At 38.3% G+C, this 14,449-nt stretch overlaps 1 protein-coding gene across 12 annotated transcripts in view; it reads right to left on the minus strand.

Annotated features, from left to right (window-relative positions):
- Positions 1 to 9,924: 9,924 nt before the first annotated feature.
- Positions 9,925 to 14,449, minus strand: part of CLASP2 (cytoplasmic linker associated protein 2) — a 145,997-nt gene continuing 141,472 nt past the window's right edge. For all 12 annotated transcript variants that reach the window (XM_050970775.1, XM_050970773.1, XM_050970774.1 and 9 more), the window contains one exon: positions 9,925 to 13,576. In XM_050970775.1, the coding sequence (XP_050826732.1) occupies positions 13,490 to 13,576 (87 nt within the window). In that variant the 3' untranslated portion in view covers positions 9,925 to 13,489. The remainder of the gene's footprint in view (positions 13,577 to 14,449) is intronic.

Here is a 14,449-nt window from a genome sequence, read left to right on the forward strand (position 1 = left end):
ATTTCCCTTGTGGTTTGCTTCCTTTTGGGCAGGAGCCGTGCATGTCACTTGTGAACAAGGTGGGAACTCGAGCACCCATCCTTCATTTCTGCTTTATTGCTTGAGTCAATAGAAACAGCACTGTGTTTGCTATCTATTTGTGTTAGCCAATCTAAATTTCAAATCACTCTCACTTTTGTACTGAGATGGATTGATTTTATAAAATTCCACTGCAGTTTCATTAGTTTCAGGCTTTGGAACCCAAATATGGCCTCAGTTCCTTTGGGTTTCTTTTTGGCTGTTTGTTTGCTTTAAAATCTAAAACTTAACACATTTCTAATAATGACATGCTACTCAACAATTCTGCAAGAGGGCTAGTAATGCTGTGATGCAGCAATAGTTGAAAGGCTACCAGTATAGAAAGAGCTACCTCAAGATAAACTATTAAACACTGTTATGTTTATGTACATTGTATTTAGCCAAAAAGTAATAAACTAACGCTTAATACAAAGGGTGGCCTACATTATAAATTGAAACTTAATTAAGATCAAGATTATCTGTAATCTATGAGCCTAGCTCTTGTCAAAGCACAATCATTTTTAATTATAAGAAAATTTGAATACTGTACACAAATAATATTTCAATCATGCAGAGGTTAAGTGGGTTCATAGCTCACAGGAATATGCTGATGCAATAAGCTGTATATTGCATGAGAATTTCAATGCAAAGCATTTAGCCTGCACTGATATGACAAGCAGCCCAAAACCCTGGTCCCACGGATCAGTTGAGCTCCAGCAAATAATCAAAGGAGATATGAGACATCAAGGTCTTTCTACGTCTGTATTATTTCATATAAACGGAGTTTTATCTACAGACTGCAAATGTAATTAAAAAATCTCAACCAACCAACCAAACACATCTGTGAATATCATAATAAGCAGCAAAGCATTCCTAACACTATTAGCAGCATGCACATACAGTGACATGGCTTGTGAAAATTGTAGGGCTACAGCAAAGTAGACCTCCACCATGTTGACTCTACAGCTCCAATTACTTTGAAATTACCAGCTCTATTTGAAGCTTCAACTTGTGGATTAGCAAAGATTGCATGTACAGTCTGCATCCCTGTGTGTTATAGCATTATAATTATGATGATTAAAAGTCACCCCCATTCTTCACTTACCGCAGGTAGCTGTTGTTACTGGTGGGATACTGGTGGTGGTGGTAATGTTCAGGCTGGCTGTGCCAGAAAAGCATTTTGGGGTGAGGTGAAGGTGAAGCATTGTGTTCAGCTACGAGATGGTCGCTGCAGTGATGGGAGATAGAAAAGAGAAAACAAATACTCAAATTCAGATTACCGTTGCAGTTGTGTTGCTCTCAGGCCTTTATGTTCAGCTGCTGGCAGCAAGTTGTCCCTCCCTCCAGAAGAGGCAGGTAGCTGATGGCTTTGGCTTCCCACATGCTCTCCTGCTCCCCAGACTGACTGTGCTCCTGCTGCTGCCCAGCTGCAGGGCTTTTCTACTACCAGTGTGGCATAAATGCAGTTCAGCATCCCTGTTTCTTTCCTCCTGTCCCCCCACACTGTCCTGGAGTGCCAGTGAGCAAACCCTGTGCTACAGAGCCAGGGAAAGGGCTATTTCACTGCACTTGGCCTCAGCTCCCCCTTCACACAGTCCAGAGACCTTGAACACTGTAACCTGCATAGACACGACTGACTGCAGAGAAAAGAAAAACGTTGGAGTATACAAAGATCTCTCTAAGGGAGAAAGATGCCTTCTCAGCAGTGTTTAGACTGCAGCCTTTTTGCCTGTTCATTTCATTCTGGTGGCAGGCAGACTGCAACCTTATAGTCACCTTCTTGCCTTGAACCAAGATTCAAAAAACTCCAACCTAATGATAAAAACACTGTCAAATTGCAGGAAAAATATTTACTCCAACACCACTCCTCACACCCACACTTTAGGGAAAAATCATATTCAGATGCAAAGCAGCTGCTTGGTGCACTCAGTGCCATTTGTTTGCTGGAATTTGCAGCCAGGATTGCAGTATCAATTTTAAAACATACAAAATAGTACAGGTTGATACTGGAAAGACCTTGACACTCAGAAGTAATAGGAGGCACACATCCAAAATCCTCATCTGAAAATAGTTACCTGCAGAGGGCACCCATTCTGCTTGAAGAGAAAGAACTACTGACAAATAGTAGTTCATTGGTGGGTTTTTTTTTTTGTTCTTTTTTTAAATACCAGCTCATTCAATAAAAAGGTATTTGTAAAACATATTACAATATTGTGGCAACACACAAGCTATAAAAATCAGGACACCAGAGAGCAAGATTCTGGGAAACAAAAAGGAATTATTTAATATTAAAATTATAATAATATGTAGCAGTCAAAAAAGCTTCAAATAAACATAACTGGTTGGGGATTTTTTTAATAGCCTCTCAGATAATTCTCCCTTAATTTACTCTCTTTACTTAACATCAAACAAAAAAGCAGAGACCAGAATCATAAAATGGCTTGGGTTGGAAGGGATCACAGAGATCATGTACAATGGGCAGGGACTCCTTTCACTGCACCAGGCTGTTTAAAGTCCTATACAACCTGATCTTGAACACTTCCAGGAACGGGGCAGCAACAATTTCTCTGAGCAACCTGTTCCAGCATCTCACTACTCTCACTGCAAAGAATTTCTTTCTAATATTTAATCTAAACCTACTCTCAGTTTGAATCCACTCCCCCTTGTCCTATCACTACATACTCAAATGTCTCTCTCTGTCTTTCTTGTGGGCTTCCTTCAGGTACTGGAAGGCTGCAGGTAAGGTAACCCTTAACCCTTAAGCCATCTCTTTTCCAGACTGAACAAACCCAATTCTCTCAGCCTTTCCTCACAGGAGAGGTGCTCCATCCCTCTGATCATCTTGGTGGTCTCCTTTGGACTTGCTACAACAGGTCCACATCCTTCCTGTGCTGGGGAACCCAGAGCTGGATGCAGCTTTCCAGGTGGAGTCTCACCAGAGTGGAGTAAAGAGGCAGAATCATCTCCCCAGCATACAATAATACAGAATAGTAGAGGAACTGTAAATGTGGGATGAGAAACAAACACCCACAGGTGACACTGCCCAGGAAAGCAGACAAGAATTGGGACTGCTGCCTTACTGATTCTGGGAGATTATTCTCCTCCAAGTGGCACGTAAGTACTTTGAGGAGGACTGTTATGACACAGATCTGCTTGTGTACACAAACTGATATTTGGTCCAGCAAGGATGAGAGCTGGATGAGTCTTTTCAAGGTTGGTTGTTCATCTTCCATGTCTCTGTAACCACAGACTTGAAACAAGCATCCAGGAAAGGGCTGCACATGTCCCAGCGATCACTGTTTTACTTTTTTAATAATTATTTTGATTTCAGCGACTGTAGGAAAAGAATATATATCCTGGCATCCAGTTTGCTACATAAACCGGTAAGTTGTAAAATAAAGCTACTCTGTCTTCAGCCCTAGATTTCAGCAAAGGAGTTAAATGCATGCACTGCATTTATTTGGAAGCTCCATTTCCATCTACACTGATTATTCTCAAGAAGAGAACTACACATCCCACAGAACACTTTCACAAACTTCCCTTGGGGTTTACAAGAGCTTTCCATACAGAGGGCAGGCATGTTTTGTTCTGTGACTTGTGTTTCTGTCAAATGGAAAGGGTAATAGCACAGGTTCCCTTCCACTCAAAAAGCTCTACCACAAAATGGCTCCCACCTCTCTATGCATGTCCCACAGAGCTCATGTGGCTTTAAATTGTCCAACACTTTTTTCCCTCCCCAAACAGCTCACTGCTTTTGACAGATGCTCATTTGTCAGAATGCAAATGAGAAGGAACACTGCAGTTTTGTTTAGTCTTTTTTTGTGAAGTCCAAGACAGAACTTGGGAGCAGAAGCATTTGAGACCTGTATTGTGTCTTTAGCATAGACTTGGTTCCTAGCCCTTTTAGAATTAATCTTGATATTTTTGAGCAACACAAACACCATATATCAGGGTCGCAGATTTGTTCTTAATATCAAGACAGACAATTTACTGTCACTGAAAATAACCATCCCAGGAGAGCCCAGGCAAGCAATTGCAGATTCAGCAGGTCTGGGTTCAGCCCATGTATTCCAAATGCAGATAGTGAGCAAGAGCTTTGGTTCTCTGATTTCAGCTGTCATTAGCTTGCCCAGCTGTTACCAGAGCTTTGACTCTCCTGACCACAGCAGAAGGCTGTAATGAAACACAGGAGCATCACAGCAAATGTGCCCATTCAGTCTCTTCCCTTCATTTGATTCTTCAAATACTACCCCTATGTGGACAAGTGAGTCATTGATAATATCCAAAAACTACTGCCTCGAGGAGATGGGGTGTTTGTAGGGAGGGTGAAATAATGGCAGCTTTTCTGATCTAAGTACCTGCTTCTTACAAGAGGTAGAAGTCCCAAGGCCCGTGTAACAGGTGTCCCTCATGGTATGCAAACTATTTCATACTTGACAGAGTGTGACCACAGAAGCTGCTGCAACAAACCATCCTATCCCACCGTGATCACTGTCCCTGATGGTATAACAGAACCAAAGCACAACTAGGTCTTGTGGACTTCTATGGAAAATCACTGTGAAAGTGGAAATTTTGCCCTTTTTATTCCCCTCCAAGGGTTGACAAGATGATTATCAATCATGATGCTTTGAGTTCCTTGTATGGAATATAGTAGACAGAAATGAAAAAAAAGTTATGATTCAAACTAATTATTATTCAAAATAATTCAGTGTTTCTTGTCTTTGTCCTATTCAGTCTTGTGTTTTGACTGATTGCTGTTGTGAACAGTATATGGGTACAGCTTCAAGTAACTCAGTTTTTAAAATCAGAATAAACTTCTCAAGTTACATCTAAGTCTGGTATTTTGCCTTGTGAAACACTGTATATTCCCCACACCCACACCTGCTGCCCTTGACTAACCTCTAGACATAAAGGCATGTGGTTACACGGTCCTTCAAGTTTGGGGACAAATAAGATGAGTTTTTTACCTTGTACTGTTTATTGTTAGGGGGCTATTTTTTTCTTGCTTTATGATCTGCCCAGTAAGTACACTGATCTCAGCAAAGGAGCACTGTATACACAAGCAACAAGACATTATTTATTTAAAACATCTCTTGCTCTAAGGCTTGTGTATGGCATGCAAAGTCCAACCTGAAATTTAAGGTGGGGAGGCTCATGTTTTGCTAATGGGTGGATATGAAGTTAAGTACTTTAGCATGTAGTACCTGATAACTTTATTGGATTTTTTTCCCCATGAGCTGCATGCAAAATGATGAAGTCTCCTGAGGCACCACTCAACTTGCTAATCTTTTTAATAGTGATCAGACTCTTCATATAATTTTTCTGATTGCTCTTCTGAGAACTACAACAAATGACCTTAAATACTGGCATATTACATACGACCAAATGTCATCTCTGCTCTTTGCTTTCACCAAGTAAAAATTGTTCCACAGACAACACATGTAAAACTTAAGCAGACACAATATAAGACACTGTGAACTCAGTATCTATTCTGAAAATTTTGTTTAATAGAAGCTTTTACTGTCCAGTGATTTTTGTTGTGCTTAAAATACTAGTTTTCAGTTTAAAGTCAGAAGAAAGTTTTATATTGATGCACAAGCAATCCCTACATACTTCATTCCCAAAACAGAGTTGAGGAAAGTATTGTTATTTTGATGCATCCTGTTTGGTCTTTGGACTCTTTTTGGTTGTACAGCAGTTGCTGCCTAATGCAGGGTGACCTTGGATAACAGTGTTAGTTATCCATGTCTAAATAATACTCCTGGCTTGGATGGGCTATGAATCCATCATACATCTCTGTGAAAGGCGCTGACACACACTTCTAACCCCTCTGTTTTTGAGAACACAACTTCTCTCTGTCTCTCCTATACACCTTGTTAGTGGGAGTGTATTCCCTCCTACTGCAGTGAACTTAATCCATGCTGGGTAACAGCCACAAGCAGGAACAACTTCTGCACGTGATCCATCCCTGCACTGACCTGCAGTTCTCCACACATCTCCTGACACATTAAGGGCTGACCCAGGCCAGTCCTTTTGCTGTGTCTGGTCATCTGAAGGTGGCAGAAGTACAGGGTCACCGCTGACAGCCTGAGAACAGCAATGCACTGTGTCCATGGAGTACAGCAGAGGATGAGCAGCAATGCCCCCACATACTCTCCATGTCTACCTGCCAACTTTAATCTTGGATTCTTGGATATTCTAGGCATTATAATTTGGGCCTGTTGAATGCTGAAGCACTGTAAGCACTGCTGCATTTACCAGCCCTTCTGTGATACAGAACTCTTGAGAAGCAGGCCCGCCAACAAAAATAAAAGGGAAATGGAAAACCCACAATGAACATTTTTAGTAGAACTCCCAAGTTCCAGCAGTAGTCTTAGGACAGTGCCAGCAAAGAGACAAGGCAACACATCACAGGATATCTGACAGAGCTCTGCTTGATGCATAACCCTGCTGAGCATGCTAAATGCTTCAACAGCTCCTTCTGATCATTTTGATCAAATACATCAGATATGTAGCAGACCCTGTGGACTTGCTTCAGTGTCTCCTTGATACGAGTGCTCACTTGGAGAAGTCACTTCATATGTAAAGGAGAAATATGGATTGCTTCCAATGCTCAACTGTCAAATTACAAAAACTATAGATTTGGCTGCTTCTGAAGAATGCAGCAGGATATGCTCCTTTCCTCATGGGGTCTTGTCCCCTTTTAGGAAAGTCTGCATTGCAAGGAATTCCGGGTCTGTAGTTTATTCCTCTGTAGTCATATTCCTCACACAACCTACTTCTCAATCTCAGGATGCAAAAGGTGCTGAAGAATACATGCCTTACTGACTTCACACCCTACAAGATGAAGCATGGCAAGTATTACCTTTGCTTTCTTCTGTTTTATCTGCTGCCTTTTAGGAAGACCATGGCCTCCAAAGAAACCCATGACATGGAGATCATTTGTAGGCACTGAGATTTCAACAGCATCACTGACCAGAGAGTATTTTGATTTAACCCATTACATCATACCTGAATCTAAACTTAAGCTAGCATATTTTTATGATGGTGGCAAAGGGTGGAGTCCATTTTATTTTTAGATGACTCACAAGTCTGTAAAGGTGGACAAGTTCAAGAAGGTGTTATTCTGCTATCCTGTGCTTGGTAGTGTAAAAATCAGTATTTGGACTCCCAGATTGCTGTGGCAATGTAGGCTGCCTGACACAGAGCTTGGTTATTTCTCACTTCTAATGGACTGACTCCCTTTTACTTGAGGCTCTGAGGCAGCTTTGGTATCCTGCCAGGTCTAACATTTTCTAGCATGGGGCTGGCTTGGGTTTGTAAATAAAGTCCTCCAAAATCAGTATTTTCCTCTCAATTCTCAAAACAGAAAGCAAGACATAGTGTATTTCAAGAAAATTCCCTTCCTAAAAACTTTACAAATCCCAAAGGGGCTTTAAGGTTTTTCAGAACATTAGCTACAACATACAAGGGGTTAAATTAAGTATTTACACCATGTATTTTCCCTCTTATTTTCTAGCAACTCTGCCTTTTCCACCTCCTAACAGTGCAAAAATCTTCTTATATGGCTCAAGCAGTGGCCAATTAATAGATTTCTGAGAAAAGGAAGCCTCCAACAGTATTAGCTCCTTAAGTAAGGTTTTAAAAAGTTTAAGCTGACACTTTCTAAACAACCAGGTAATATCCAATTTAGATTTCTTCTCTAGGGCAGGTACAGACTATAATAAATGGTGATGCATGAAAATTCCTTAGGGAAAGCAGGTAATTTTGTCTTGGAAAAGTATTTCAATTGATTAGTTGGCCAGCATGGCTGTAGCTGTCATCTCTAAGATCAAAACCAGCATCAAACAGCTCAGAAATTCTTTAGGAAAGATACAACCATCTGTAAAAGACATTTACTATAGTGGAAAAATGTATCTGCATCAGTTTAAGTTGTGCTGAAAAGACACAAAGTAACAGGCCAGAAATCACTATTTTTCTAGCTTAGAGGCTTTTTGTGTTTGCATACCGTTAGGTACATTTCACATGTATTATTTCAGACTAGCATATAAATTATGGGTTTTAAAACATGCTGATCTGCAATTTCAAATGGAACACACATCCCTTCCCCTACAGGCTTGCCTTGAGCTGTTTATCCAAGCTGTAATCAACAGTTTCCTCAGCTTCCCCGGTATTTTGGCATGGGCTGTATGAACTCAGGTTAAACACACTGTGGTAAAAAACAGGTGGGGGGTTTTCTCATATTTCCTCCCCCACCACTGCCCCCTTAGAGGCAGACCCTCTCAGCCCAGGACAGACATTCCTTCATTGTCTGGCACAGGTTTGTGAGTCCTTGGTGTTGCTGGAAGATCAGTCTGAGATTATTCCAGACAAATCAGATGGGGGAACATATTAGGGAAGCTCCCCCAAAGGTATTCTGTTGGGTCTGCCACAGGCAGAGATGAATAGATGGTGAGGGAATACCTAAACCAGTTCAGCTGACTTTTGACAATATCTGTCTACTGCCTAACTTAAATCTACACATTTGTTTTTAACTGCTACAGGTGTTCCTTGGACAGACAGGCCCTGCTTTTGAATTTATCCTGACATAAGGTTATCAGAACCATCTCCAGTACTGCCTGTAATACGAGTTTACGCAGGGCCAAAGATCAGCATTGGTGGACAATATCATGATCTAGGTAAGAAAGGACACTGAAAAAGAAAACTTGTAAAACTGTGATGTCCAAGATCAAGTTCAGTTACCTTTTCACCTTGTATCTGATATCAGAGTGGTTATCAGACATTCACATGCACATATGTTCCTTTTTCCACCAAAGAAGTATTTTCCATGTTTCACCATCCATAATTTTTTCCAATCTTACCCGCTCAAAGTATTTCCCCTAGGATCACTTATATCTATCTAAAATACATCAAAAGTGACAGAATTTTTATATTCGACAAAAATCACAAGCAGTATTCAAAACTGATTCAAATCAAAAGCAGTATTCAAAACTGCTTGCAAATTTCTTAGTAAATACACTTATTATCCTAAAATCCCATCAGCAAATGAAGGAACTTCTTTAACTGGGATAATCCAAGCTGCACAGCTTGGAAATTCTGAGCTCTTAAAGTACACTAAAACATAGAAACACAAATAAAATATAGGAAAAGAGTAAGCAAACTTTGATTTTTTTGCCAGACCAGCACAATTAGTTATTCAAACTTCCCACATTTCTGGAAATCTACTGTGTTTGAACAAAAGAGAAAAAAACCACAAAAATTATGAAGCAAATCTTTAAAGTAAGTACATTTAATGAGTTGGAAAACTCACATGGGGGAGAATTTAAAGATGCTTTCTTCAGTGAGCTCAATATAAGTATTGACTTTTTTCCTACCCGGAAGTAGACTGCAATTGCAAAACTCATCAGTTTACTGTTTTAAGTGGGAGAAAGCAACAGATATTGTTCTCCAGAAAATCTTCCAGTTCCGAACTGCTTGTGCATCCTCACCACATTGATGTTTATTGTTTCTCTGTGTTTGTGAAGTCCCAGCCTAAGACAGTGCAAGTTAGCACAGCCAGTGGGACCGTTCTCACTCGCCTCCCATAGAGAGTAATTGCAGTGTAATTCAACAGACTTATTTTTCAAAATTATTTTCTCTTTTATGATTGTTTCCAAAGGGACAATGCCACAATCAGCATTTGAATTCCTTTGCTGAAAATTCAAACTGTGAGCAGTTTAGGCCTGCATTCTCAATACAATTTTTTCATGGGTATGTTTGTGACTTTAAACACGGATAGAGACCATTAAGAATATGTAAGTGTTTCAGGATCCAGATGTTTGTTCTTTTTGCTCTGTGACTCAGACCGCAAATAATAAACACAACTCAATCTGTTCCAACCTTTATCTTCAAAAACAAACAAGCAAGCCAACTCAGGAAAATTTACATGATCAGCTCTCCTTTCAATTTACATTTATTATCCCAACTTCCTTGCTAAGACTTCATCTGAACATAACGTGTTACTCAAAATTCCTTAAAGCAAATGACATCCAAGTCTGAGACATCCACAATATTCATTTCCCATCCTGATTCTGCATGTAGCTTTTCTTCTCCTTCCTCTTTTTTAAAGCCCAAACCCAACCTTTAAGAATTACATTTCAATATTCAAATGACTGCAATGACCTATATCTTCACAGGATATTAGAAGGAACATATAGAAACTCTGTCTGAAAAAACAGCAACTTATAACTGTCCTATTTTTTCCCAGATTTTTAATGCTAATCCATTAGAGAAACGACCTCCAGCAGGAACATAAGGCATGACTAATCATTGCTTGAATTTAACTGAGCTAATATCTACTTATAATATAGGAAATGAAGGCAAAAAGCAATGCAGTGAATCTGATCAACTGGCTGCTGTGGAAATAATTTTCTTTCCGAATTGTTACATTCTGATGGGTTCATGTAATATAAATAGGTTCTATCTGTTTACAAAGATAGCAACCCCATCTCTGCTGGAAACAAAACTAGTCATATCACAAGTAAAATATTCATTTAAATATATTGCATTGAGATTTTTAATACATGGGATATCTTCACTTGAAACATTTAAAGACTGCTTCAAAGCAAAACTGATGAACAAACTTCAGGTAAATATCTTCCTCCCCCCTACCTGGAGCAAAAATTTTCAGTCATATAGGGGATAAAAAACATATCTTTTGTTTACATGTAAAAAAAACTAGGTTTCATCCAGAATATATACTGTATGTTTTCAATAACTTATATTTTCAGTATGAAATAGCATCTTCAAAAAGATGACAAGTAACAGTCATCTTGCAATGGTTCTCTGAAAATAAATATTACCTATACAAAATGCAGGAATAACATACAGGGCTATTAAGCTTAGAATTCGTGCAATTTTTTGATGTGACTTTTTGTATCATTAAAATGTAAAAACTACAAGACTGCAGACTGAAAAATATTTTTAAATATTAAAAAAATAATATGTAAATGATGTATAATGTACAAATAAATGAAATAATAAGCAAAAAAAATCTGCCTAGATGAAGGAAACTGTTCATATTCTATTCAATTTTTTAAAAATTTGTCTAATATACCTATATTCACAGCATGTTCTCAAATGCCAAGTCAGATTTAGTAACTATATAAAGAAATATCATTTGGATGCATAAAACATGAAGATACATTTTTTCAACCAATGCTGTATGAATCACATTTATAATTTTTCTTATAGCATGTGATCAAATAAAACAGAAAAACCAGAATGTATACATTGCTAATCTTTTAAGTAATGTTATGTACATTTTATTGCCAGTATATGCACAATGGTAAGCATAGAACTATAAATACACAATGTAATTAAACAGTAGAAAACAACAAGGATGTTACACGTAACAAAGGAAAGAAGGAGGAGATCCTATTTTCTTCATGTAGCTGCTAAAAAGGGCTAGCAACGAGTTATGACAGTCTTGGATTTAAGTCTTTACATATATTTCTACAACTTTTCCTCCAAATAAATCTCTGCAATGGCATTGCTTCTTTAATAACCACATCTTAGCTCTTTCTATTGCATTCACTTCAAACTAAAGTAAGAACAACCTTTCATGTTAACTACAAGCATCCGACAATTTTTTATTCAGTTTTGTTTTTCAGGGTTCCTAGCAGGTAAAGTATGTAAGTAGTTTCTTATGATATTTGGCTGCAATGTTGAAGAATAGAGTGTTGAATAGACATTAAGTGATAATTTGGAAAAAAAAAAAATTAAGATTTTTCTGTAGATAGTTCTTCTACAGGGTGCTATATGCAGCAGCTCAGTCAAAAATTAGTCACCCTGAAGAGGTAGAGAGAATTTTAGCCTAGCATAGATCATCATCCTTGGCAACACTATTTTCTCTCTTATCAGGACACACTTCCTCCAACTAGACAAAATCACAGTCAAAGGGAAAATAACGCCAGGAAAAAAAAGTTCCACTATTCCTGGGAAGGGCACTGTTTCATCCCATTTCTCACTTAATTAGCTTGCTGCTTATACAAAAGAAAAAAAGGAAAAAAAAAAGGAAAAAAAAAGGAAAAGACAACATTTAGGGACACATTTACTTATCTTTGTTCTCTTTCCATTATCAACTTCATAAATACAAAGAACCATTATTCACAATATACTAACTCTTTTTCAAAAATGGAAAAACAAACCCTCGAAACATTTCCACACCTTAATCCAGATGGGTATTGAGGATGCTATTCAAGAAAACCATGCAAATAATTTGGTGCAGCTTTTCCTACTCATCCAAAATATATATTTTTCTTTAAATTAAAAGGTGGTGAGACCCATAGCATTTGTGACTATTCCCCCCTCCCCCCATTTAAATTCAATGCAGAAAAATCTTGGTGCTTTTTGGAAGGTAAGGAATAAATAGTTTTCTGCACTGCTGTCATAAGATCCCAAGTGAGTTACAATACAAGACTACTTGTTCCAGCAATTAGGTTGAGAGGAAACATTCTAGTGATAAAGATAAATACATACTGAGCATGCTTGGGCAGAGCACTCCATTCTGAAGCATCCTGCTTGAAGAACGAAAGGTGACAAGGATGGTTCACGTCCATCAAGTGACCATGAACTCTGCTGCTCACCAGCAGGCTGCCACACTGCCACCAGCTCGGCAGTGCTGCCCTGGCAGGGCTGTCTCCCACAATAAGAGGTACTGGTTGTACCAGTCCTCTGCTGCGCACACGAAATTCTTATTTATGCAACAAACATACAACCAATGAACAATATCACTGTGACAGAACTGGATCAATCCAGCTTTCTTTTTATAGGCATATTTCTCAATCTCCAGAATATCCCAAACAAGCTGTAAATAAGATGATGAACCACCAACACAGTGAACGAGTCTCACTGCAGTTCAGACTAGTTCAGCCTTGTTTCGCATCACTTCTTGTTTCTAGCAAAGGACATGATGCTCAAACAAAATAGCAATAAAAAGGTAATGTTATCTGCAGCTGAAGAAAAGCAACAGAATTTATATTTTAACTTCTGAAGCTTAAAGCATACCTTTTTAATTAGCATTAAAAAAAAATCTTTTTTTTTTTAATACAGTAACACTGGCAAAAGTTAATGGGAAGACACAGAGGATTATGAACAGGGTAACCGATGGATAAGATTATTTAAAATTTTTATTCTGCTTTGATCAACTGATGTTAATACTGTTTTTCCTTAGATTTGGAATAATTCTATTGCAACAGTCTCATGCAGGCTGAGGACAGCCATTGGTTAAAGAAAAAAAAAAAAAACCAAAACCCCAAACAAAAGAAAAATAACAAAAGAAGGGGGGAACAAAACAAGAAAAAAGTTCCAGAAGTTGCATGTAAGGATTTTCTTTCACTGAAGAGGGCCTTGCCCTTGCTTTAGGAGACCTGGTTAACTCTTGTCAGCTTCATTAGCTTTGTCCAGACATATCTGCTGCTGTATCCCCTGCTCCAGAGCCTGTTTGTGCACGTTTGATGTAAAGGTTCAATAATTTCATCTGCAAATTTAAGCCAGAAATTAACTCTGTTTAGTATTTGCAAGCCATACAGACTGACTACAGAAATGGTACAACAAAATAAGACATTAATCCTTTTTCTTTCCCTAAAACCAAAACTGTACTTTACACAGTTATTCAAAAGGAACATACATGCCAATGAAAACATCAAACACGAGTAAATTTGACACAAGGAAACTGCTCAAGCTTCTGTAAGGATGTAAAGAATATGACACAAAGTAGCTTGATTAAGATAGATGGAATATCTTCCTCCAATTATAATGCTTTTCTAAATATGGTAGTGTTTTGGGTTCCTTTATCTTTTAAGTTACTGCTGAGGTTTAAGCCTCTAGTCAGAGCTGCTAATGCTGGTATGTACTAAAGCTTCCACTGTTGTCTAGAGTCACTTTAAATACAATCACTGACAGAGACTATTTTAAAGATAGAACTGTCTTATTCACAAACACACAAAATTAATTGTCCTCTTTTACTCCCAAGGACAAAGAGATTCACAACTAAAATATAGCTGTGTAGATGCAAAAAACTGCATGAAAAAGATGTCAATGAAATCACAAATATCCTGAAACAAAAAGGACCAGAGACTGGTTCTTATTATTTCAAATCAGAGATATTGAAAAGACTGGTGAAAGCAAAATAACAAGGAGGAAGAATAAAGGGAACTGCTGTATGTAACATGGACATACTATGTTCCTTGTTTTTCAATCAGAACTTGCATGAAAACAAATACAAGAAACACTGATAGGAAAAGCCTGCTGGATACAGCCATTATCACTGCTACCAGCATACAAGGAACTGACTTCATTAAAAAGTAGTAAGAAACATAGTTGAGTAATGATCTTTATGCAAAAGTTTGCA

This window comes from Serinus canaria, chromosome 2 (genome assembly GCF_022539315.1).
Source record: "Serinus canaria isolate serCan28SL12 chromosome 2, serCan2020, whole genome shotgun sequence".
NCBI classification, from domain to species: Eukaryota; Metazoa; Chordata; class Aves; order Passeriformes; family Fringillidae; genus Serinus; species Serinus canaria.